General features: G+C 46.5%; 1 protein-coding gene across 1 annotated transcript in view; it reads right to left on the bottom strand.

The window, feature by feature from the left end:
* Window positions 1–27,756, bottom strand: part of Pskh1 (protein serine kinase H1) — a 32,937-nt gene that overhangs the window by 2,751 nt on the left and 2,430 nt on the right. The window contains exon 2 of the mRNA XM_028854298.2: window positions 13,537–14,563. Within this exon, the coding sequence (XP_028710131.1) occupies window positions 13,537–14,493 (957 nt within the window). The 5' untranslated portion in view covers window positions 14,494–14,563. The remainder of the gene's footprint in view (window positions 1–13,536; window positions 14,564–27,756) is intronic.

Below are 27,756 nucleotides of genomic sequence, written 5' to 3'. Positions count from 1 at the left end.
CTGGAGATTCAGGCAGTTGTGAGCCCTCTGGGGTGCTGAGAACTGAACCTAGGTCCTTTACAAGGCGGAGCCATCTCTCTAGTTCTAGATTTTTGAAGAAAGTGATCCAAATTTTCTTACTATGTCTAAGCTCCAACAACCATCCATCTGGACCAAGTCGAGTAGAGAAGAATTTTATGGTCCTTACTGAGAGGGGTTTCACCTCCTAATTTCCAAGGAATTCCCTGCCTCAGTCTCCAAGTGCCAAGAGAAAAAAAAAAACAACCATTTAATGTATCTATATTTCTCAGTTTGGTGACAGGTGGGGACTTCTGGGGACAGGTAAAGATGATGACCCTTCTCAGAGGCTCTGTCTAGTTTGTATGACTTCTTTGAGCCACGAAGCTCCTATAATTAGCCAGGTGTAGTGGTGAATGACTTTGGGAGACATTTGTCTCAGCATTTGGGAGACAGAGACAGGCAGATGCCTGTGGGTCTAAGGCCAGTATGGTCTATATAGTGAGACCCTATCTCAAAACAAAAAACAATTCCTCTAAGTATTATGGGCCAGCCTCCCTTTTAGTACATTTCTGTCCCTGCAGAGCTCTCCTAAAAGTCTGTTTTGCTGCAGGTAAGCAGAGGTGGCTTGTCTTAGCCATTCACCAGCTGTTGATCTCTAGGTCTCAGCCTCCCTAGCTTGCCTTTACCTGGATGAACTTAAATTCCTTAGGATGAAATTTCCTTAGGTGCTCTCCTAGCCCCAGTGCTTACAATTATCCTAGCCAGTGAGTTCCAGGTTGACTATTCCCATTAGATGGTACTGAACCCTAGTGCTTGGTTAGCACATGTACTGAACCCTAGTGCGTGGTCAGCAGGTATAGGTGTAGTGAACTAACCATCAGTGGATGCTGTCTAATGGTATTCATTGTGGAAGCTGTTCCAGGCCATGGAACTCAGCTTGGTGGAGTTAAGTGCCATGGATCTTTAACTGACCTACTGGAGGACAGGTTCTGGGGCCCTGAATCTCCTGAGAGAACTTCTAGACAAGGGCTATGGGTTCCTTAAAGGGTAGGCCACCAGCTAATTCCCTGTTCTGCTATATAGGCTCTACTATGATGCCAGGGCCACCACTGCCTTCGTTACTGTGACTTGAAGGCTGTCTGTCCTACTCCATGGCACCTTTTACCTTGGGGAGCCTCTGAACATGCTCTCCAGGGTACTCAGGCACACCTTACAGAAGTCCACATTCCAGGTAGGAACATGGCCATTTAACAAAGACACACAACTGCTGATTCACATCACCCAGAAGTGATGCAGAGAGAAGACTCATCTGGATTCCTAAGGAAGAGGTAGGTGGTTTTCTTGTAGTCACTGTCTTCACCTGCCTGTTAGAAAGCAAATCTCGCCAGGCAGTGGTGGCATATGCTTTTAATCCCAGCACTCAGGAGACAGAGGCAGGAGGATCTCTGTGAGTTTGAGGACAGCCTGGGCTACAGAGCAAGTTCCAGGACAGCCAGAGCTGTTACAGAGAGAAACCAAACCCTGTCCCCTCCCAAAAAAGAAGGAAAGACACCTATTCACATAAAGCACTTTTTCTTTAAGGAAAGCAAGGTGGATTGCTGCTGCCACCTGAGTACAAGCCTCCACCTCTCACAAGATAGAAACAGCAGCCCTAGCAGAGCACCTGATGAACATGGCCAAGCCCAGAGCTAAACAGATCAGATCAGAATACCTGCCTTGTGCTGTCCTGCTGGGTTTCTCTAGTAACTAGGAAAAGCTATTGCTTGTTGGAAGAACAGCTCCAAGGCAGCCCAGGGTACTCCGAACAGAACTAAATGATTCTAACTCTTTCCCTTACTCATTTTGAACAGAAGGAACAACTCCTAAGCCAGGCATTTTGGTACACACATAAGATCCCAGTACTTAGCCAGGCAGTGGTGGCGCACACCTTTAATCCCAGCGCTTGGGAGGCAGAGGCAGGTGGATCTCTCTGAGTTTGAGGGCAGCCTGGTCTACAGTGTGAGTTCCAGGACAGCCAGAGCTACAAAGAGAAGCCCTGACTTGAAAAAACAACATTAATAATAATAATAATAGTGATGATGATAATAATAAAAGATCACAGTACTTGGCAGGTGGAGGCAGGAGGATTGGAGTTCAAGGCCATCCTGTACTTTATAGACAATTTGAAGCTAGTTTAGGCTTCCTGAGACCCTATCACAAACACCCGCCTCCAAACAAGAGTTGCAGTTTTTCTGCAGAAGGTGGAACAATGAAAAAGCTGGATTCACAAGCTAGAAGCCTAAACAAGGATGAATTGGAGGCTTTCTCACTTCAGATCCTCACCCAGTTAAAGCATGGACTCCTGCAGCTTGCCACCAGTCTGATGCTGTCTTAGAAGGGCCTCTCACCAGACCTGCACAGTGAGTTTAAACATCTCCATCTCCAGAGCAGCACAGGCACGCACCAGGCACTAACCCCTGCTGCCTGTCAGGCGCTCAGTCTGTTAGTACAAAGCGAGCCAGATTGATCCATCCTTCCTACTCCCCCAGACTCTCGCCTCATCAATTATTGTGTCCGTGCCACTGTGTACAGAATGCCAATGGACTCATTTGTCTGCAGGCCAGCCAGCTCTATGGAAGGCCCCCAACACTCCCCATCTTGGAAGAGCTGGGAGCACTATGCTGGTAGTGGTCCCCAAGCCAATGTGACTCAGTCTATCTAACCTTTGTGTGTTAGAAAAAATTGCAGTAGGAAGTTAAGCAGGCTGATCCCAGGAAAGTAGTCCTTGTCCAGCTTGCAGACAGTAAAGCTGGGGCTTGGGGTGACCTCCAGTTGAGTGACCTTTGAAAGGTTTACCTAGACCTCCCACATTACTCAGAAAGGTAAGGTCTCCTATATCTTCCACAGTCCCACTTCTGGACTCATGTCTAATCTAGCACCTCCCATTACCTGAAGCCCATCCCATCTGCTTCTCTGAAGCCTAAGTATGTCTGCCAGGCTATGACTGACCGGTCAGGAGGTATTCTGGACATGAGAAAAAGAAAAATGATTAAACAGATACAGCCTTCAGTTCCCAAAGTTCTAACTGCTTTCTCGGGCTAAAGGACAGAACTCTGACCTTAGTATATATCCTTGTAGTCAGACAGGGACATTCATGGGCCTCAGGTGGCTGACAGATGGGACAGGTCCCAACTAGCAGCTGGTTAGTCTCCCATTTGTTTCTACCTGTGTCTGGACAGCTAGGAGACACAGGACAGGGTGAGGGCCAGCAGGAAGAGGTCAGTTAGCTCTGCCTGCAGACAATCAGGAGACTAGAAGACAGCTTCAATATATATGCTCCTAGCCCATACTCTCCATGAGTCTCTGGACACTGCATGGGTGGGGCTGGGCGCTGGGCTGAGGCTGTGGGAGGAAGGTAATCACTGTCACTCTGAGTCTGACCATCAAGTGGGCTGCCTTTTTCCCTCGTACACAGACTCGCAAAGACCTTGTTCCCTTGCAGCTAAAGTACCTATTCTTGAGTTTATAACAGCGCAGGAGACAACTGTAAAGAGTGGGAGGGACCACTCCCTAAGCACCCACTCACCAATTTCCCCTCATTATCCCCTACTTTTCTCCTGGGCAAAGTCATTCCTCTGTGGACTCCAACTCTCTCCTAGAGGGAGAGGCACCAATATACAAAGGCATTGTGTTCCAGCTCAGAGAATGTGTCTCCCTTTTTCTCTGTCCCTTCTACTTGAGTGGGATAGCAAGGACATTTCCCAAGGACATGATATAGCCTCACTTTGAGCCTGAAAGCTAAGGGTATGAGGTTGGAGCACCTATCCAGCCTAGGCTACATAGGGATGGGAAAGCTGCTTCCTTCTGGCAGCAGATCCTGATCACCTGCTGCCTCAGACTTCCTCTGGCAGAAGGCTGACCACTCTCAAGTGAGACTACAAGACCAATGGCCCAGGTCTCTTCTGGATGGCATCAGAGTGACAGGATAGTGTCAGGCTATGAGCCCAGTGACCAATTCCACTTCTCTGTATGACCTAAGAGAACTCACATCCTCCCAACTTTCAACATGGAGAGACTGAACACCACAACATAATTCTAAGTGTCTCCTAATTTTGAAAGTTCTGGATTTTAAGAACATGGCTTCCCATCTCTTTTCACTCCTTGGCTGCATGTGAGGCAGAGGATGTGATGATATTCTAGCTGCCCGCCTGACCCCTGAGGTTCCTTATTCATCCCATGAGTCTGGGATAAGAGGGTCGTCCTGCTGCACAGCAGCCAGGGGAGGAATGAACAAAGCCGGGCTTGCTAACATGACTCAGCTCTTCCCTCAGCTTTGTCTCAAGAGGTATTTTTATATTTTCAGACCCAGTATTCCCACCCTCAAAGGCCTCCTCTCTGTACTTACGTGGGCCTGAATCAAAGCCGAGAAAAGGGCACAGAAGAAATTCTGGGAAATAGAGCTCTGGGTTTACTCAGGAGAGCAGAACTCCCATTGTAACAATAATGACAACACACTCAGAAGCTGCCCCCAAGGTCAGGGTTTTCGAAAAGGTTTGGACACTGGTGAATCCGCTGATTAAGACAGCAACACCGGGATCCCTCCCAACCCTGAGGCTCCACAGTGGCTAGGGAAGGAGTGAGCAGCCAAGAAGAGGATATGGAAGGCCAGTCTAAACACAGAAAAAGAACATAGGTTTCAAGGAGTTTGTAGGACAAGGTCTCACAGGTCAGCCTCAGCCTCTGGGTGTTGGAATTCTAAGTGTGTACCATCATGCCTTGCTGGGCTTTGCTTTTGTTTTTGTTTTGAGACAGTTCTTAGTGTTTCTCAGGTCAGTCTCACACTCCTGGGCTCAAGTGACCCTACCACTTGACCTGACATCCTCAGCTGCATTCAGCTGAAAACAGTTTTGGTATTTTGTTTGTTTCTGCAGTGCTTCGAGCATACTAGGCAAGTGGATCATCTCCAGCCCTGAAATTTGCATTTGATCTTAGCCCAGAGATTCTCAACCATATCAGATATTTATATTACAATTCATAACAGCAGCAAAATTACAGTTATGAAGCAGCAATGAAATAAAACATGAGGAACTAACGCCCGGCTGACCTTGAACTTCTGATCCTCCCGTTTCCACCCCAAGGTATACACCACTCCTGATATATGTAGTGCTCAGGATCAAACACGGGGGATCAGGTATGCTAGGGAAGGCTCCACCAACTGAGATACACACCCAGCCCTCCATTTTAACTCTGAAGTGGTATGGAGCCTCAGTGGCTGTTAGAATCTTACTCACAGATGCTGTGGTCTCTGTCTTTGGAGGTCTGTGTCCCTAAAACCCTAGTTACAGCAGGATTTAGTTCAGGACCAGTACTTGGTCAACACTGAATAGCAGGATAAGTAAAGAGATGAAGGTAACTCAGCTTTCTGCTTAAGTGAGCCAGACAGCATTGGACCAGACAGCATTGGACCAGAGCCCAATATGGGGTAGCATGCATGTACTGGGACACAGAGAAAACAAGGCATTCTAGGCAGAAAGAGTGGCCCTGGGAGGTGAGAGCCTAAGAGGGGAAGGGGGGTATGCAGAGGTATGGCCAACAGGGGACAGGTGGACCAGGTAGGTCACCATAACCATCACCCAATAGAGTTAGCATCTATCTTAGTCGAGGCAGAGGGAGTGGAGTGTATGAGGCCGTGAGTGAATCTGAAGAAGTCAGAATGTGGGAGAGATGAGAGTCTGGCAGCTCCCAGAACTAGAGAGCCTAGAAGCAACAGAGCCTATGACAAGGAGGTACTATCCGGGTGAAGACAGACAGCGAAGAGGAGAGGGACGGGACCACTCATGCACAGGGAATGACCTGAGCGCAGCCATGTTACTCCCTTTTGCTGGAGGGCCGGCCTCTGAGGGCTGGAAATGGAAATGGCAAAGATGAGAGGTGGCTCTAGCCAAGGCTGACGGTTGCTGGAGTGTTTGGAGCAAGGCCTTTCTGTAGGAAGGGCTAAATGCAGCAGTGTCCGGGATGGCAGCTGCCTCTATCACTACAGCTAAGGTACCGCTCTCTGGGGAGTGTGTAACCAGGGCAGCAGCAACAGAAGAATGCCTAAAGGATTAGACTCTGGAGCCTGCAGCCCAAGAGGTAGCACATGATGGGGCTCTGTTCCTCTTTCCCGTGGAGCCTGCCTCCTGCCCCATCACATAAAGAATGGCCCTTATCTCCCTAAGTGAGGATTCCAACCAAGGACAGGTCTCCCTCCAGCCATTGAGAATCCACTGCCCATACCCAGTGGCCCAAACAAGGCCATCTTTCAGTGATACATGTTGCTAGACATTAAGGAAGGCCTGTTGGAGGGTAACAGCAGTCTAGTTTGTTTACATCTAGTGCATGCAGTTTTGGGCAAAACTGAGGTCCATTCCAATGTGGTTCAGATCCCATGGAATAGAAGACTGAGTCACGCTGGGCGGTAGTGAAATGCACACCTTTAATCCCAGCACTTGGGAGGCAGAGGCAGACGAATCTCTGAGTTTGAGGCCAGCCTGGTCTACAAAGTGAGTTCCAGGACAGCCAGGGCTACACAGAGAAACCCTGTCTCGAAACACCAAAAAAGGAAACGATTCATCTCTTCATCCTGCCATCCCATATTGTCCAAGTACTGGTGCTGAGCCAAGTCCAGGTGTCCCTTCTTTGTGTCTTCTTGCCATGGCAGCTATAAATTTGGGAAAACCATCATGTAACCCTGAGTGCAAGAGCTATGAGAAAAAGAAGCGAGGAAGGGTGAGGTGAAGAGAGGGTCAGGGAAGAGCTGACTTTGAGAACTCATCTTATTACAGGGTGACCAGAACTAAATGGTGTTAGTGCATCTCGCTGCTCCTCAAGAACCTTGGCCCAAGCAGAAGGATGGCTGGCATACAGACCAGAGACCCATCCCTGGGAGAGCGGCTCCCACCATCCCATATTCCCCAGGCAGAAGCAGGGTGGAATTCTTCTCCCACCAACTCTGTCACCTGCTCAGAGGCACTTATTCTCCTGAAAAAGGCTTTGTGAGCCTCTGCCCAAGCCCACCTGTTCCTGGGGTAGTCACCCAGGCTCACTCACAGCTCAGAATGCCCAAGTGGAGGAGGATGGCAATTCAGGCTTCTAAATTCGAAAGACAGCACAACTGCTGATGGCCCCAGCATTCTGCCATCAATCCTCCAAGAGCCTCTTCATACATCCTGCCTCTAGGAATAGAACCCTTGACAAAAGCAATGACATCAGGCCAAGGACTGTCACATTTCTTGTCAAGCGAAGCACAGCAGCTCTGAGGGAGAGAACCCCAACTAGGCTTCAGTATGAATCCACAGATGACTCACATCCTGTGTTCACTCCTTTAAAAACAGCTCCTCCAGCCTCCTGAGGTCTTCTCCTGTTACAGGAAGTTCACCTCTTGGGGTGGATTTGTGTCTTCACCCTCATACAGGCCTTCCTTGCCCTCAGCAATATGTTCCCCATCACTTCCACACTATCTTCTTTATCAGCACCTCTAAACAGGGTAAACTCAGAATTCTCTTGCAATATTAACCATCTGCATGCATTTCCTCTTCTTTCAGTGTCCTGTATTTGCCCCCTCCGTGATGAGCACATTCACTCCTGGCATTCTGTGAACCCTTCTGTCTGGGCCCACAGGCAGCTCCGGCCAGCAGTCTCCTAAGCACACCACCAGCAAGGTCTCTGCTTCATCTTGCCTAACAGCAGCTGCATTTGGGACCCTTCCCAGGGCATCACCAGTGACTACTTGTACTTCCCTTAGAAGAAACCAGAAGAACATTCCTACTAATCATCACTTATAAATACTCCAGTTCAGGCTGGAGAGATGGCTCAGAGGTTAAGAGCACCGACTATTCTCCCAGAGGTCCTGAGTTCAATTCCCAGCACCCACATGGTGGCTCACAACCATCTGTAATGAGATCTGGCACCCTCTTCTGTGTACAAAATAAATAAATAAATAAATAAATAAATAAATAAATAAATAAATAAATACTCCAGTTCAACACAGCAAACTTTGAAATAGGTCCTATGGTGTGCTAAGTCAGGGCTGTGGGGGGCATATGTGTTGACACACAGTGTCCTCTAGAACCTCATAGGTCAAGCAAGGAGAAGTGTGTCCGCACACAACATTCAAGGAAGCACTGAAACAGACCCTAGCAACATGCTGAGGCGTGTGCTGCCAGGAAAGGAGAATGCAGCCCCTGAAGCCAAGACAGCTTACAATCCAATCCCAGGTCTGCTGCCCGTTCGTGTGAAATCGCTGGCAATCACTTAACCACACTAGCCTCAGTTTCCCTATGTGTAAAATGTGGGAACTGGAGATGCTAGATAGCACACCCAGCTCAGTACCTTGTATCTCTGCACGATGGTAGGCTCTACACAATGGCAGCGGCCAGCATTATTCCTAAAGAAAGCAATCTTTTTTTTTTCCGGTTTTTTCAAGACAGGTTTTCTCTGTGTGTAGCTCTGGCTGTCCTGGAACTCCCTTTGTAGACCAGGCTAGGCTTGAACTCACAGAGATCCGCCTTCCTCTGCCTCCCAAGTGCTAGGATTAAAGATGTGTGTGTCACCACAATCTTTGAACTGGACCTTTTATAGCTGATAAATATCCAAGGTCAACACCAAGAAGAAATAGAATAGCTTAAGCAAAAGCTCACTGTGCTGAGTGAATGAAGAAAATGTCTGGGGCCTGTGGGATGTACACATGGGGTGCAGCCTGAGCCTGGACTTTGGACTGGAGTATCACGTCAGGATTGTGGAAGAGCACGGGGCCCCATCTATGAAGGAGGTCTATGAAGGAGGTCACAGAGGGTGGTCCAGCAGCCTCTCCATCTGCCCTCAACACTGAGGCTCCTCCTGCAGAGCTGGGCTTCGGCATCACTCTCCTAACCACACAGAGCCTCCGTCTCCAACAGGCCCAAGAGCCAGGCTGAGGTCATTCTAACACCATCCAATTAATTAGGCATCTCCTGGAACACCTTCTGCCACATTTGTCCTGTCAAGAAGCTGGGGGTCTCAGCAGCACAGGGTTCCCCAAAACAAACCCTCAGCCCCCTTCACTGCGGCTCAACTCTCTCACACAGTCCTTCTATTTCACCCCTGGAGCTCAGTCAGTCAGGTTCCCTTTTCGGAGTCTACCTATGCAGGAGCCTTCTGTTGGCTGTGTAGACAAACCCTGCAAGGAATAAGGACACCAGACAGGGCTTGGTGCACAGCAAACACCACTGTGAGGGACAGAATACAGGAAAACTTCCCTAGAAAGGCACCAGGACCACGAGACTTACTCTATAGTGAGGAAATGCCTTTTGCCACACCTCACTGAGCTCACAACGGGAGTTCCTCTCTCTTCATGGCAGCATCCCCTCACCAACCAGGCAAGTTTCTCTGGTAGGCCTTGCTCCATTAGCAGGCATGGAGACAAGCATGCATCACACAACACACAATAGATGGCTGGTGTGAGAGGGCCGGGCCCAGCAACCTGACCTGAGACACACAGCCCATGTTCTAGACCGCCCACACCCAATGACTCTTTATGCCAGGTCTCTGGGGACATGTGCTTGCCAAACAGGATTCATCCTGCCGCCATTTCCTGTTCTAATTCTCTCTCCTCAAGCAACTTCCAGATCCACAGAGATGGGGTACAGATTTTCATGTCTCTTGTATTTTTCCCAGATATGCTTGTGGGTAGGCAGTAACCAGCAGAACAAAAAGAGAACTGGTCTCCACACAGAGGATCAGATCTAGCAAGGAATCCACTTCTCCCAGGCAACACCCAGACAAATCGCTTCAAAGCTTCCCACAAAGGATAGATAGTAGATCTGTTCTGGGGGTCAGCCAAGCTCATGTTAGCAGAAAAGTATGACCAGAGTCTGCCAGGAATTTGACTCTGAACTGGGAACTAATGCATTCAACTCCAACTAGAGGTTCGTGGAGGCAAAGACTGGGTATTGCCCAGCTCCTACGCTCACAATAAGAGTCCAGCTCACACTAAGAGTCCAGCCTCATGGCCCATGACTCCAGCGGAGCAGAGCAGAATCTCTGGTTCTAGTCTTTGAATTCCAGCAGAAGCAGGAGGCCTGAGTACACCCCTACTCTGCTCACCTGTTATTCCCCCATGCTCAGATTATCAATAGCTAGGTAGCCAGACTGTGCAAGCTCCAATTAAATAAACTGCTTGATCAACAACTGCCAGGATCAGAGATTCTTAGGTGTCCCTACAGATTTCTCAAGTCTTTCCACTTGGGAAACACCTACTCTCTCTCCCTCCCTCCTCTAGCTAAGCTCCATGCTGCCCCGTCATCTGGAGGGACCCCCAGGCACCGTACAAAGCTCAGAATAGAAGTAGCCTTTCAGCTTTCAGACAGTCATGCTCTAGGTAAAGCATCAGCTTCAGCTCTAACCTAATGCAGTCCCTGAGCCTCCTATCAAGACCACAGAACTTTCTGAGTGCCTCCACAGGATTCTCTGGCTGACCTGTGGCATCCTCCGCTGTTAGCACAAGCATGTGAGGATCAATTTTTGAATCACATACCTATTCACTTCAAATCTCCAAAGAACAGAGCAGGCATGAACTTTCCATGATGTTGACACCCTGTGGAAAGTACCAGGTGTTCTATAACAACCCTTTACTCCAGAGACCATACACAGGTGTCAGCGTAAACAGTTATCACCCTCTTGTAAATGGTGCCTGTGACAGAGCTGCACTGAAGAGGAAGGTTTCTGTCCTCAAATCATTGCCACCTTAGAAACATATCACCTGGGAACCCCCTAGAGAGCAGCTCCATTCCTGAGAAAGGGACATCCTTGACTAACCCCACAACTTCATCTGCAAACTACCAGGGATAGAGGTTGATAGAGCATGAAACAGAGTGAGTGATGTGAGGCCCTGGTGTCCAGTGACAAGGAACACTGTCCTGAGCCAGGTGATGGGGATGAGTGAGGCCAGGTCCAAAGCCCTGGGAGAAAAGCGAGGTCACAGAAGACAGTTGATCCCAGAGCGCCTTCCCTTCTGTGCAGGTACAAAAAAAAAGGGCAGAAATGGCAGCTGACAGTGGCGATGCACACCTCTAATCCCAGAATTTGGGAGGTAGAGGCAGGAAGATTAGCCGTTCAAGGCCATCCTTAGCTACATAGAACTTCAGGTCAGTCTGGACTACATGGGACTCTCCCTCAAAAAAAAAAAAAAAAAAAAAAAAAAAAAAAAAAAACAAAGCAAAGGGGCACTTAAATGTGCTCAGTAGGTAAAGCATGATCTGAGTTTGATTCCCAGAATCTACACAAAGGTATGAAGAGACAATCTACTCCACAAAGTTGTCCTCTGACCTCTACATACATGCTGTGGCATGCACATACCCACACACTCACATTATGCACATACACAATAATAAATAAAGCATTAAGAAGTAAAACAAATCAAAGTCAAATAACAACAAAAAGAGGCAAAGACAACAATAGCAGCACAGTGGCAGCCCCGGCCCTGAGGAGAGCACTCTGTCTTGGCAGAGTCCTACAGTCTTGTAAATCTCGGCTCCTGTTCCTCACAAGGCACGGCACACTCTTCCACAAGCACACAGGCACTCTCCAGCTTGCCGAATTTGCAGTCCACTGTGGTCAGCCTCATCTCCTACCCAGTCAGCATCCTTCTGAAGAGCAACCAGCAATGACTCTCTTCGCACCTCCCTTTAGCAACCAGCAATGCTAAAATCTGACAATATTTTTTGCAAGTGTCAGAAGCATCCATGGACCTGGATACACAAACTGGATAGGTTGCTATTTGAATTTGGCACATGCTTAGCATTTGTTGGCATATAACTTACCATTTAAATATGTGAGCTAAAGCTAGGTATGGTGGTGCATGCTTGTAATCCCAGCATTTAAGAAACAGAGGCAGGAGGATTAAAAGTTGAAGGGCCAGCCTTGGTTATATATTGAGTGTGAGGCTAGTCTGAGCTATATGAGACTGTCTCAAAACAAAAGCAAACTAACTTCTAACATCTTAAGATCAGATCTGGTTTCGCTTTTAAAAATCAAAAGATGAGGACACATGGGGTCCTTATTGTTGTCTGGCAAAACTAAACAGAGATAAGAAACTGTTCCTGAGCATAGGGCACATTCATTCTAGCTTATATGATACTCAGTGGAACAGACACCAGAGAAACACTACCCCACATTCACCTCTGAGTTCACCTGCAGCTACTAGGCCTAGTCACAGCTTCCCACAGCCAGCGCCTGCATCTTCTGCCTCTCTACTTGAGGGCTTTATCCAGTACTTGTTAACATTCGAGACAAGCAAGAAACATAAGGGATTTAATGCCAAAAAGAAATTCTAAAGATTTTCCCTGCTCCAAGACAGGGTTCTCTGTGTAGCTTTGCACCTTTCCTGGAACTCACTCTGTAGCCCAGGCTGGCCTCGAACTCACAGAGATCCTCCTGCCTCTGCCTCCCGAGTGCTGGGATTAAAGGCGTGCTCCACCACCACCTGGCTCTAAAGATTTTTCATCTGTTAATTATGAATATGTGTGTGTGTGGAGGTATGTGCATGTGTGTGCTGTTGCCCACAGAGGTGGGTCCCTGGAGCTGGAGTTATATAGGTGGTTGTAAGCTGACCAACATGGGTGCTGGGAATGGAACCCAGGACCTCCACAAGAGCAATATGCACTCTGAAACACAGAACCATCTTTCCAGTCCCCACTTCACGCAAAAGAAATTCTTTACTCATAAGGTACAGTAGTTACACTTAAACACACACACACTTGCTCTTTGGTGATATGTTTCTATGACACATTCCACATAATTATTCACAAGGCTGAAAGTGGGACTAATTTCCAGTATTCCACAGTGGTAGCCCAAGTGGCAGTTCACTTTGTGTGTGGTGTCTGGGTGTACATGCATTCATGTGTGTATGTACAGGTACACATGCATATGTATGATGAGGTCAAAGGGTGATTTCCTTTATCATTCCCCACCCTATTTTTTGAGACAGGGTTTCTCACTGAATATGGAACCCAGCAATTTGGCTAGAGGGATCCTCCCACCACTGGCTCCCCAGTACTCAGATGACAAGTGCATGCCACTACATCCAACTCTTTTACCTGGGTTCTGGGGATCAGAACTCAGGTCCTTGTGCTTACATGGCAAGCATGTAACCAGCTGAGCCATCTTCCCAGTCCCAGCCCACTTCTTTTGTTCTGTGTGAGACAGGTTCTCACTAGCTGGCCTGGAACTTGATATGGAGACCAGCCCATTTCTTAATGTACTTGTTCATTAGATTGACCTCTTTCCTGCATCTTTTCCTGATCACTTTCCCCGTCTTTACTTAACCACCTCCCACATAAATTTTCTGCTCCCAAGTCCTCACCTCAAAGCTTACGTTTAGGGGAATCTAAACCAGGGCACTCTGCTGGACCCTGTCATTTCTACACTAGCCTCCATGAGCAGTACCCTGAAAGCAAATCCCACTGACCACGAGTTAGAGGTTATACCTTCCCACTGAGGGGCGCCCCTAACATTCCTGGAACAGAAGCAAGACAAACTCACCTCCCCCAAATAACTGTATTTGCCCCTGAGGATCTGCCGGTACAGCCGGGTACGGTTGTCATCCTCAAAGGGCATGGTGCCACTGAGTAGGATGTAGGCAATAACACCCAGTGCCCACATATCCACGGAATTGGTATAGGGTTTTCGAACCAGGACCTCAGGAGCAATGTACTCAGGTGTGCCACAGGTGGTCTTCATCAGGCAATCATCACCTTTCTTTCGGGCACTGGCCAAGCCAAAGTCAGTGATGATGATCTTGGAGTCAGTGCCCGGGTGGTAGTAGAGGAGATTCTCAGGCTTGAGGTCTCGGTGTGTGATGCCCAGGGCATGCAGGTACCGGACACCATCCAGCACCATTTGCAGCACTCTTGTGGCATCCCGCTCAGTGAAAGAACCTTTGGCAATAATCCGGTCAAAGAGCTCGCCGCCAGTGGCCAGCTCCATCACCATATATACACGCTCCTGTGTCTCAAACACTTCCACCAGCTGAATGATGTTGGCATGGCGCACCCGGCGCAGCACTCGGAGCTCAGACTCACACACCTCCCGCCCTTCTCGGTACTTGGTCTCAATCATCTTGATAGCATATGGCTGTCGGGTTGCCCGGTGCTCCACACGTACCACTCGGCTAAAGCTGCCTCGGCCAATCAGGGCCTTGATATCATACTTAGCTGTCACACGTGGGTCAAATTTGGCCCTGTACTTTGCGACCCTGGCCCTGCGTGGTGGTTCTGAGGGAGGCTCTGTGTGGCCAGTAGTGGGAACACCAGGGCAAGGAGGTGCATACTGACTGGTAGCTGGGAACCCAGCTTTGAGAGGGCCAACACTGTCCACCTCTGTGATGAAGTGCTTGTATACATCATTCTTAGTGCCACTAAAGGGCTCCACTTTCTTGACCAGATCCAGCTGGACATCCTTGGGTGGCTCAGGAAGGACCTTGCTTGTCCCACAGCCCATCACGGACACGGGGGCATCCTCTCCAGCGAGGCTGGCAGGACCTGCTCTGTAGGCAGTGCCCCGTCTACACCTATGCAAACAGAAGAGAGGGTCAGTATAGTCAGGATAACCCTGAAGGACAACAGTGGTGCACATCTGTAATTCTAGACTCTAGAGGCAGAGGTAGGAAGATCATGCAAGTTTAAGGACAGTCTGGTCTACAAAGCAACATAATGGGCCATCCAATGCTACTCGACTCTGTCCAAAAACAAAGTAACAAAAATTGATGGACACAATACCCTGCAAAAGGATGTCTTTGACTTCTTAAGAAGTTAAGAGTAGGGAATGAAAAGATGGCTCAGCAGTTTAATAACACTGGCTGCTCTTCCAGAGGACCAGAGTTCAATTCTTAGCACTCATATGGCAACTCACAATTGTTTGTAACCCCAGTTCCAGGAGACCTGATGTCCTCTTCTAGCCTCCTATGGCACCAGGCACACATGGTACATAGACATACATATAGGCAAAACACCTGCACACATAACACTCAGGAGGCAGGGGCAGGCGGATCTCTGTGAGTTCGAGGCCAGCCTGGTCTACAGAGCAAGTTCCAGGACAAAGAGAAACCCTGCCTTGAAAAAACCAAACAAAACAATACCAAAAAAAAAAAAACCCTTGGATTTCAATCTCAGTGGAGGGTCTAGGAAAAAGACCAGGTCTCAGGGCGTTGCCTTACATTTCCCTAGATCTCAGTCTCATGCTGTTCTTCAAGTCTAACAGGGGGCAAGAATATTCACCAGGCACAGCTGTTGGGTCCTTCATATCCTCTTTAGTCTTCCTGGCCCTTCTAGCTGAAGTCATATTTCCTAAATGTTAAAATCACTCCTCATTATTGTGACTCATCTTTTCTGAAACAGTGGTGCAGAATGCTGGAGACCTCTTCCAGCATCTGCACCCATAAGAACTCAGAAAGCTGTTTCTCCAAGGTCTCTATGGTGAGCTTCCCAGTCGTTATCTTCCTACAGAGGTGGACCCAATACAGCAGCAAAACTACCTGGTGTCTGTTTTTATTTCGCTCTTTCCTGTGTGGTTTCTACAGCCTTCCTCATGTACAGTCTTCTCTTTGGCAGTTACCCTGTTCCATAGTCTCATATTTGCCCAGTTTACCACATGGCTAAAATCTATTCCAGAGCACTCGAGACCAGAAATCTTGGCACAATGTCACTAGGTAGCTCCAAAACAAATGTATGCTTCAAGAACAGAGGGGACCTTGAGCTCAGACAGAACAGGGATGATGGTGGCTGTACACCAGAATACCTTGCTCACCCCATACCACCTTTTTGAGACAGGGCCTAACTACGTACCCTGGCTAACCTGGAACTCATTATGTAGAGCAGGCTGGCTCACAGAGATCTGATTGCCTCTGCCTTCTAAGCGGCACCACACAGGTAGAAGTGCTAACGTTACTGTGCTAACGCTTTACTGAACTCATTCCCTTTTTACCTACACTGACCCTCTAAGGGCCCAGGAACTGAAGACAGCTGGGAATTTCCTATTCATTGATAGAGACTTGGTAGTAAAATGACTAAAGGAAACATTTACCAAACACCTATTGACTACACACAGAACTAAAGGAATGTTCCAATGTCTACTTCTAGATTTTTGTTTTTAATTATGGGGGAGGGATGTGCACATGAGTGCAGGTACCAGAAGGGGATGTCGGACGCCCTGGAGCTGAAGTTACAGGTGCCTGTGAACCAGCTGGTGTGGGTGCTGGAACTCAACTCAGGTCCTTTGCAAATGTAGTATGTGCTCTTAGCAGAACCATCTCTCGAGTTCCTATTGTTTCCCTTTTAAAACACAGAAATATAAGATATGATCAATAACCATTAAATTTAAAAGAGAAAAAGCATAGGTGTAGGGGTGGTTGCCTGTGCTTCACCCTGAAGCACCGTCCCTAGGAGGCAGCAGGTAACTGCTAGGCACCTGCCCTCACCCAGTACATGGCTGAGATGGGGACCCCTTAAGACCTGAAATGTGTATGTGCTCACTCTCCAGGCTACCTCGTGATCCTGGATGCTGGACTGCAAACCAAGTCAGAGTTCTCCAGAGAACCACGTTGGACTGTACCTCACCTCTGCTGGATCCCGTAACCAACCCCTTTGCTTGATGTAAGTTGACTCAAAATGAACCCCTTTGGACTATCAGATAAACTATGTGGAATTGCCTCATTAATTGCCGCTATACATAGAAACATAATTTTTATAGAAATTGGTTAAGACTAGGTTGAGAAAGGGTCTTTCTATGTGGCCCAGACTAACCTGGAGCTCTTTTCCCCTTTTTTGAGATAAGAGTCTTATGTGACCTGGGCTGGCCTTGAACTCAATATATAGCCCAATGCTGGAATTACAAGCAAGTTCCACCATGCCCAGTAAATAGTGGATTTCAACAGAGCATAGTGTTAAGCCTGAGAAAGAGTAGTTGCCATATGTAGAGTGACACACGGTGTTAGGCAAGGCAAGAATTGATCAAGTAATGGGGCATGTTGGCTCAAACAGCAATCGTAACCTTCAGGAGACTGGCAAGAGGATTGCTAAAAGTTCAGGGCCAACCTGGGCTACAGTGTGAGCTCTGGATTCACAGAGAGCAGAGAGAGACTGAGATATATATATACTCCATGGCACGGTATTTTTCTAGCATGTACAAGGCCCTGGGTTTGATTCTCAAGCTCTGTCCTCCCTACAACCCCCAAAAAAGAGTCAAGTCAGCAGAGGTAAGGAATGGAGATTCAAACAGAAAGAGTAAACATATTTCAAGGCCCAGAAGTCTAGAGTATGCCTGGGAATGGGCACTATAGTGATATAAAGTTGAGCATGAAGTTTTGGAAGATTAGCAGGAACCAGGTTATAGTGAGGACCAGGCCTTCTTTCGAAGTGATGGAGAATTACCAAATAGTTTATAAAGAGAGAGTTAATCTCATCTTTGTTTAGAAAGAAGTGTAAGGTTGGACTAACAATAGTCAAAGTGATCTAAATGGGCTAATCACAGAGTGGCCCAACAGTGAGATGGAATTAAAGACTTAATGAAATTAAAGACGGAAAGTAAAGATGGAATTAAAGCAGCTGGGGGGGGTGCGGTAATCCCAGCGCTCAGGAGGCCGAGGCAGGTGGATCCTCTGTGAGGCCAGCCTGGTCTACAGAGTGAGTTCCAGGACAGCCACAGCTATTACATAGAGAAACCCTGTCTTGGAAATAAAATAAAATAAAATAAAGACGTGAGCAGTACCAGAGCAGTGGCTCTCAACTTGGGGTCAAGCAACCCTTCACATGGGTTGCATATCAGATATCTTGCATATCAGTAGCAAAATTATAGTTATGAGAGAGCAACAGGGGCTGAAGAGATGGCTCAGAGGTTAAGGGCACTGACTGCTCTTCCAGAGGACCTGAGTTCAATTCCCAGCAACCACATGGTGGCTCACAACCATCTGAAATGAGATCTGGTGCCCTGTCTGGCCTGCAGGCATACATGCAGACAGAACACTGTATACATAATAAATAAATAAATCTTAAAAAAAAAAAAAAAAAAAAAGGAAATAGCAACAAGAATAAATTTATAGCTGGGCAGTGGCGGTGCACGCCTTTAATCCCAGCACTCTGGAGGCAGAGCCAGGCGGATCTCTGTGAGTTTGAGGCCAGCCTGGGCTACAGAGTGAGATCCAGGACAGCCATAGCCATATAGTGAGAGCCTGTCTCAAGAAAAAAAAAAGTTGTTCCCTAACCTTCACACTCTTGCCTCCATAACAGACAAAACCTCTGACCTCTACACACACACACACACACACACACACACACACACACACACACACACACACACACACACGGAGATAAAAAAAAAAAAAAAAAAAAGGTAAAAACCAAACAAAGCAAATCCACCAGACATAAAGGAAGAATTTGGAGCACACAGACTAAGAGCTCAGATTTACTTAGTATACCAATGTGGTTCTCAGCAGGATAAAGTTAACCTTTCCTTACACGAAAGGCAACAACTCATCTCCAGGGTTTGGTATTACCACAATACCCAGGAGAGGCCACACAGACTTACGTTTAATCTTCAAGTTTTAAAATTTTTTTTTTTTTTTTTTTTTTTTTTTTTTCGAGACAGGGTTCTCTGTGTAGCTTTGCCTTTCCTGAGCTCACTTGGTAGCCCAGGCTGGCTCGAACTCACAGAGATCGCCTGGCTCTGCCTCCCAAGTGCTGGGATTAAAGGCGTGCGCCACCAACGCCCGGCTAAGTTTTAAAATTTTTATTACATTTATTTATTTGTTTGTTTGTTTGAGTGTGTGTGTGTGTGTGTGAGAGAGAGAGAGAGAGAGAGAGAGAGAGAGAGAGAGAGAGAGAGAGAGAGAGAGAGAGAGAGAGAGAGAGAGAAAGCAAAGTAGGAGAAGAGAATAGTTCAGAGTAACCTCATTCTCTCTTTCCACCATGTGGGTCCTGGGAATTTAACTCAGATTGCTGGACCAGTCCTCCCAAATTAGAACATCATGTTTAAACAAAGACATTCAGAAAGTAGATTCCTTCTGATACAGGTCAATGATTAGAACTATGAACCAAGAATTTTGCAGACTCCTCTCTTCCTTCAGGAAAACACATGTATTGAAACCCAGGAAGAAGATAGTTCTTGGGCAGAGCACAGGCCTCTGGTTCCTGAGCCTCAAACCCACATGGTAAGCAACATCTACCACTAAGGAGAAGGAATACAAGCTGCATGGGTGATCTACCGTGGGAACACTCAGAAATCACTTCTTCCAGCTGAGTAATGGTAACTCTAGATTTACAACTAATTAGCTATCTCTACATACACACTTGATGAGAAAAATAAGGTTTATAAAGAAAAAACCCTCAGTAGGGGGGTGGTGCATGCCTTTAATCCCAGTACTTGGGAGGCAAAGGCAGACAGATCTCTGTGAGTTGGAACCAGCCTGGTCTACAGAGGGAGTTCCGGGGCAGCTGAGAAACCCTGTCTCTCAAAAAACCTAAAAAAAGAAAGAAAAAAAACAAAAACAAAAACAAAACCCAGACTTTTCACTTTAAACAAAGCGTACACAAAGATCTGAGGTCAGCAATAAAGCCCCATGTTTATTCCAAGCAGAAACACTTCAGAGGTAACAGTAGACTGCTATCAGCACTCTACCATCCAAATAAGGGTTGAAATTGGAAAAGGTGGCAGCTCCGAAAGCTGGGGGCCATAGGTAATACCCTCCAGATGATCACAGCAGCTCCACACTCCAATCACATCACTATGTAGCCCTGACTAACCTGGAACTATGTAGACCAGGCTGGCTTCAAACTCATAGAAATTCACCTGTCTCTGTCTCTGAATGCTCAACTCCAATCACATCTGTTAACTTCTCTTCCCAAAGTGATGGAGTGAAAATGAAGACATAGGGAAAATGGTGGAGACTGGCAAAAACGTGGGAAGAACCTAGTCCTTGAGCTTTCTTGCGTATGGGCCCAACTTAGTAGCCAGCATGGGTACTGGAGTAGACAGGATGAGGGGGCAAGCAGCCTCAGGGGAGACTCCCCAGGGTCATGTTATACCAGGTCACAAAGCTAACACAGAAACTGACTGATTCTCCAGGGTCTGCTCTATAATTCAGATCCTAGACTGACGGAAGCCACTCCTCCGGGAAAGGCCAAGCAGGCTGGCAGTAGCAGAGGGAGTGGGCACTTGGCAACTCTGTCTTCCCTGACATTACAGAAAGGACCAGCCAAGAGAGGTAAGGAGACTTGTCCAAAGCCTCTCAAATTGTACTGGACAAGCACGGACTCCTGTCTCGTGTTTCTCCATCCAAGGATCTTTTCATTGCACAGTCAAGATTTCAGAAGTATCTGGGCCCAGCAGAACTTGACCTTAGCAAGTCAAAGCCTGAACTGTTCCTCATGTCACTAAGGTGGTGACTCAACACACCTCTGCAGAGCCCTGTTCTGTCATGCAGCTCACAGCTTTATTCTATTTTTCTTCTTTTTTAGACAGTCTTGCTATGTAGCCCTAATTGACCTTGAACTCACTATGTAACCTGGGCTGGCTTCTAATTTGCAGTAATCCTCCTGCCTAAGCTCCTGAGTGCTAGGATTACAGGCATGTGCTGCTCAGCCTTGCTCCACAGCTCTGCTCTAGACTGCCCTTCATCACACCATGGTCAGCTCCTTGAGGAAGGCTTGTTTCTCAGCTTTCCAGGACTCCCTCTGTACCTGGCAAAGTGCTGAGCTCAGGAAGCATTCACTGTCTGTCAGCAACGAGGGAAGAAGCGGAGTCCACTTGGATTCCTATTTGTTTTGGGGAACAATGAAAGACTCTGAGGCATTTTCAAGGGGCAGAAAGAAGCCACAATGGTGGTTCAACATCCTCCACACAACAATGGGAGGTTATCTGAACTCCAAAGTAAGTTTGTCCACAAGCTTGCAGCCCTAACTCAATGGAAGACCAGGAGTAAAGAGCTAGCTAGACACAGAGGCCAGGTTTGTAAATGTCTCGAAATGGTGGGAAAAGATTGCCTCTCTCCAATACCATATACCAACAATTTTCCCCCACATTAAAGCAAGATAACCTTTCACCTATAAAGATCCTGAACCAAGCCAGGCAGTGGTGACACACACACCTTTATTCCCAGCACCCAGGAGACAGAGGCAGGCAAGTCTCTGCATCACTGAGATTGAGGCCAGCCTGGTCTACAGAGTCTACAGAGTTCCAGGACAGCCAAGGCTACGTAGAGAAATCCTATTGAAGGGAGGGGAAAAAAAGACAGAAATCTCTGAGGAATCTCAAGAATTAGTAATTGCTAAACTGTACTTATCATCATCATATCATCATAAGGCAAACATACACCAGACAAAAATTCTTGCCATTTTAGAGAAAAACTTCTGAACAGGAGCAGCTGCAGACTTGAAGAGAACTCTGCTTTCTACAACAGGGAGACTAACACAGCAATCTCATTTCTAGAAACAATACTACAAAACCACTTTCCTAAGGGTACAGATAAGTGCTGTGGAATATTACTGTAACTATGTAAAGACTGTTACTTTTGTTTATGCTGCATTTGCTTAACTACGTAAAACTGTGTTGCTGTTGCACCTTGCCTGCCTAAGGCACCTCATTGTCCTAATAAAAAGCTGAATGGCCAATAGCTAGGCAGAGGAGGGCTGGCAGGGAGTGAGAATAAGTAGGAGGAGGAATCTAGGCTGAAGAGAGAGATGCCTGGGGCCAGACAGACAGACATGGAAGAAGCAGGAAAATAGGACATACAGAAGGAAAGAAAGGTAAAAAGATCCAAGGCAAAACATAGATAAAGAGCCGGGCGGTGGTGGCGCACGCCTTTAATCCCAGCACTTGGGAGGCAGAGGCAGGTGGATCTCTGTGAGTTCGAGGCCAGCCTGGGCTACCAAGTGAGTTCCAGGAAAGGCGCAAAGCTACACAGAGAAACCTTGTCTCGAAAAACCAAAAAAAGAAAGAAAGAAAGAAAGAGAGAGAGAGAGAGAGAGAGAGAGAGAAAGAAAGAAAGAAAGAGAAAGAGAGAGAGAGAGAAAGAAAGAAAGAAAGAAAGAAAGAAAGAAAGAAAGAAAGAAAGAAAGAAAGAGAAAGAGAGAAAGAAAGAAACAAGCATAAACTAAGGCCGAGCATTCATAACTATAAGAAGTCTCTGTATTTGGAGGCTGGTAGTCTGAGAAAGCCTGCTCATATGTGCATGAGAAAATTCACAGCAGCATTCTTTAACATGATGAAAAACTAGGGCTGGAAATACAGTTAGTGTCAGAGTTCATACCTAGCATGCGAGAGGCTCGGCGTTCAAACCCAGCACAGCAAAAGTCATTTTTTTAAGTTGGAAACTAGTGCTTGGGGGATGGCTCAGTCAGTAAACTATCTGTCCTAAACACATGGGAACCTGAGTTTGAGTGCCCAGCACCCATGTAAAAAGCTGGACACTGTGACACAGAAATGCAATCCTCTGAGGAGAGGGAAGGAAGGAGTTCCTGGAGACCATTGGCCTGCAATTCTTACCTACATGGTGGCTCACAACTACCCCTAACGCTGGTTCCAAGAGATCCTATGTGCTCTTCTGACCTCCACAGACATACATGCAGGCAAAACACTCATGCATATAAATTAAAATTAATAAATCTAAAAAAATTTTAAATAAGAAAGAGAGTGATAGAGAAGACATCTGACATTTACTTTGAGCTCCTGATCCTCCTCCCTCTACTCCAAAGTACTGAGATCACAGGCCTGCACCTCCATGCCCCGTCTTATAAGGTGCTAGGGATTGAACCCAGGGCTTCCTACATGCTAGGCAAACACTCCACCTACCAACTGAGCTGCTCCGCCGGTCCTCCTCCTTCTCAGATACATTTTGTCCTTGTTATGAGGAGGTTAAATCCAAAGGCCTCACACATGCAAGGCAGGTGCTCAACATGAGTTGTATCCCAGCCCCATTTTGTTGGTAGTGTTTTTTATTTTAAAATAATTAATTTTTAAAATTTATTTTAAATAGAAAATAAACATATTTATTTTATATAAATGGTGGTGGCACATATCTGTAACCCCAGCACTCGGGAAGCAGAGGCCAGTGGATCTCTGAGCTTGAGGCCAGCCTGGTCTACAGAGCAAGTTCCAGGGCTACACAGAGAAACCCTGTCTCAGAAAACCAAAAAATAAATAAATTAAATTAAATTTATTTCTTTTTATGTGTATGGATGTTTTGCCTGCATGTATGTCTGTGCACCACGTGCATGTCTGGTGGCCATGCATACCAGAAGAGGGCATCAGGTTCTCTGGGGCTGGAGTTACAAACAGTTGTGAATAGCCATGTGGTTGCTGAGAATCAAATGTGGATCCTCTGGAAAAGCAGCCAGGGCCCTTAACTACTGAGCCATCTCTCTAGACCCTAGACAGCTCTGGCTGTCCTGGAACTCGCTCTGTAGACCAGACTTGCCTCAAACTCACAGAGATCCACCTGCCTCTGTCTCCTGAGTGCTGGGATTAAAAGTATATGCCACCACCACCTGGTATCCCATAAAGTTTTTTTTTTTAATTAATAACTGGATATCAACATGTAAAAGATGGCAAAAAGACCCATATCTGTCACCATGCACAAAACTCAAGTCCAAGTGGATCAAAGACCTCAACATAAATCCAGTTACACTGAACTTGATAGAAGAGAAAGTAGGAAGTACTCTTAAATGAATTGGCACAGGAGATCACTTCCTAAATATAACACCAGTAGCACAGACACTGACAGTAACAATTAATAAATGGGACCTCTTGAAACTGAGAAGTTTTTGTAGGGCAAAAGATCCGTTCAATAAGACAAAACGACAGCCTACAGAATGGGAAAAGACCTTCACCAAACCCACATCTGACAGAGGACTGATCTCCAAAGTATCTTATAACTCAAAAAACTAGACATCAAAATACTGAACAATCCAATTTAAAAAAGGACTACAGAGCTAAACAGAGAATTCTCAAAAGAAGAATCTCAAATGGCTAAAAGACAGTTCCCTGGGTCCTGATGTCTTCACACCAATACACATTAAATAAAGTTAAATAAATTATTTTAAAAAAAAATCAGCATTTGTTCCTAAAAGGCACTTATGTGCCAGACGGTGATGGTGCACCCCTTTAATTCCAGCACTCGAGAGGTAGAGCCAGGCGGATCTCTGTGAGTTTAAGGTCAGCCTGGGCTACAGAGCGAAGGTCCAGGACAGCCAGGGTTACACAGAGAAACCCTGTCTGGGGACAGGAGCACTTATATGTCACTTTCTCTTATGTTTTAACTTTTATGGGGCATTTCTGTTGTTTTGAAATAAGGTCTCCCTATTTAGCCAGGTTGGTTTTGAACATGGAATCCTCCTGCCTCAGCCTCCCAAGTACTAAGATTACAGATGTGTATAACCATGCCTGGCTTTTAACTTTTAATATCATTAATGATTTCTCTCTCTCTTCTGTGCCTGCCTCTGCCTCTGGAATGCCTGCTGCCCTGGTTTTTTTGTTTTTGTTCTTTTTTTTTTTTTTTTTTTTTTTTGTTTTGTTTTTTTTGTTTTGTTTTTGTTTTTCGAGACAGGATTTCTCTGTGTAGCTTTGGAGCCTATCCTGGAACTCGATTTGGAGATCAGGCTGGCCTCGAACTCACAGAGATCCACCTGGCTCTGCCTCCCAAGTGCTGGAATTAAAGATGTGTGCTGCCACAATTGTTAGTTTTTATTATTTACTCATTTCCTTATTATTTTTTGAGATGGGGTGTATATTGCCCTTGCTGGTCTTAAACTCCTAAGCTCAAGCAATACCTCTGTCTCAGCCCCGAGTGGCTGGCACCATAATCTTACAGCACCATGCCCAACTATGGCTTCTCATTAGAAAATAGTATCTTGGGACCCCACTGTCCAAGGACTACAGCTGAACACACTGTCCTCCATGGTAACAGTGGTAGACAGCAACGCCATCTTGCTGACAGTGAGATTTCCAAGGTTTCCTTTATGTTCCTCACTTTGTCATGCTGCCCAACTCTAAGACCATCAGAAATACAGATATGGGGGCTGGAGAGATGGCTCAGGGGTTAAGAGCACTGACTGCTCTTCCAGAGGACCCGGGTTCGATTCCTAGCACCCACATAGCAGCTCACAACTGTCTGTAATTCTAGTTCCAGGGAATCCAACACCCATGGCAAAACACCAAAGTGCATAAAATAAAAACAAGCCAGGTGGTGGCAGGCAGCAGCGACCACCAGACAGGCCTAGAACCCACAGACCACCAGACAGGCCTAGAACCCACAGACCACCAGACAGGCCTAGAACCCACAGATATCTGCCTGCCTCTCAAGGGCTGGGACTAAAGGTGTGTGTCACTAAGTCTGGCTGACCATCATTCTTATGATGCCCTGAAAGGCCACTTCAAACCTGTAGCCTGAAAAAGTCTCTCAGATTATTTCCTTACAGCAAATGAAAACATCACGGTTTCATTATGTTGACATCTAATACCCTGACAATGCAAGACTGTATCAAAAATCAGTGCAGTGATGACCTAGCCAATCTAATACTAAGATTTCTGGAAGGGAAGGGTGTTTGGATAAGCCTCTTTCCAGCTCTCAATAATCAGGATTGCTTACCTCTTTCTAGAGCTTTACTTCTCAGGTTTTCTCCATATGCCAAGATGGGCAGAGAATGGCCCTGCTGTGCACTGGACCCATGGACACAGCTGCTCTCGGCTCCACTGCAGTGTAAGGGTCAATGGCTTCAGCCGCTTACAGCACAGTCACATCCTCACACAGCTGCTTAAGCGCTGAGGCAGGGCAGAGCTGCTCATATAACACGCTCATACTACAAAGCCAAACAACAGGCCAAATCAAACTCTCACTCATTTAACTATGACCTTGTGACTCTGACACAAGACCTCAGCATCTATTTCAAATTCCACAGGCACTCGGCACTTCAAGGGCACCCTGTCGCAAGTGCCAAGAAAATCAGAGATGTGAAACTACAGCTCACTGTCAGAGGCAAACAAGTTTCCTGGAGGTTGAACTTTCTCTGGCTCATTTATACAGTTTTAGCACAGGATCACAATTAGACCTAGAGAACTTGCTTACTCGGCAAACTTATCCTCTAGTGCGTTAGATCCCAAAGCCCTTCTAGGGAGTGGCCAACTGCATCTATCTGATGAGAAGCAGTGGCATCAGAGTTCTGCGATGCCTAGAAGTGACCTTGAAGAAACCACAAAACACAAGGCAGCTTTCTACACACAGTTCAATATGAAGAACAACTTTAAAAGATGACATTTTCTGGGCCTGGTGGGCAAGGCCCATAATCCAAGCTACTCAGGAAGCTGAGGTAGGAAAACCTCAGAGTGAGTTCAAGACCAGCCTTGGCAACTTAGTAAAATCTTATCTCAAAACCAAAATTGAAAAAGAGGGCTGGGGCGATACCTCACTGCTGGAGTTCTTGACCAGGTCCAACATACAGTACCAGGGAAAAACAAAACAAAACCATCAACCACAATGGGGCTGGCAGGAGAGTTCAGTGGGCGAAGGCACCTGCTGCAAGACTGACAACCTGACACTCACATGTGGAGAGCACCAACTGTCACCTACACACACACACACACACACACACACACACACACACACACACACACATTCTCTCTCTCACATACACACACATCCTCTCTCACATACACACATTCTCTCTCACACACACATTCTCTCTCTCACATACACACACATCCTCTCTCACATACACACATTCTCTCTCACACACACACATTCTCTCTCTCACACACACACACACTCTCTCTGATACACACACACACACATTCTCTCTGATACACACACATTGTCTCTCTCTCACACACACACACACATTCTCACATACACACACATTCTCTCTCACATACACACACACATTCTCACACACACATTCTCTCACATACACACACACATTCTCTCTGATATACACACATTCTCTTTCTCACTGATACACACACACACACACACACACACACACACACACACACAGAGAGAGAGATGAAAATTTCCAGAGAGAGAGAGAGAGAGGCAGAAAGATGAAAATTTCTGGAGCTAGCTCAATAGCTCAGTATTATAATTGACATATATTTGATTAGTATGCATAGGGACCTGGATTTAATACCCAACACTGAAAGGGAAAAAAAATGATGAAAGACACTATGGACATTAGTAAACTGGCTTCCATTTAGAGAATTTCAACTGTACTAAGCATTTCATGTATGCTATCTCACCCATCTGCAATCTACTGAGACCTACTGAAGTAAACATGACTCTCCTATTTTAGATCTGGGCAAATAGAACTGAAAGACTCTCAGGATCCTAAAAAGCCAGTCAGTAATTGGCCCTGCAGTTGTGGTGCACGCCTTTAATCCCAGCACTTGGGAGGCAGGCAGATCTCTGTGGGTTCTAGGCCTGTCTGGTGGTCTGTGGGTTCTAGGTCTACAGAGTGAGTTCCAAGACAGCCAGGACTACACAGAGAAACTCTTTCTCGAGAGAGAGAGAAAAAAAAAAAAAAAAAAAAAAAAAGCCAGTAATCTAATTTGGGTCTTCAAAGGCTTCCCAAGGTCTGGGCAATGAATCCACAACACTAGTCTACAAGACCAGCAGCCAGCAGCTTCCTGAGGCAATAACACAAAATTTTCATCCAAGAAGTACAGATTGTCATTAGCTTCAACCTTTTTTCATTTTCTTTTCAAGACACGGTCCTACTCTGTAGC

Source organism: Peromyscus leucopus, chromosome 5, assembly GCF_004664715.2.
Source record: "Peromyscus leucopus breed LL Stock chromosome 5, UCI_PerLeu_2.1, whole genome shotgun sequence".
Classification (NCBI taxonomy): domain Eukaryota; kingdom Metazoa; phylum Chordata; class Mammalia; order Rodentia; family Cricetidae; genus Peromyscus; species Peromyscus leucopus.
Note: the sequence above shows the minus strand (reverse complement) of the source record. Positions and strands in the feature narration are given on the sequence as shown.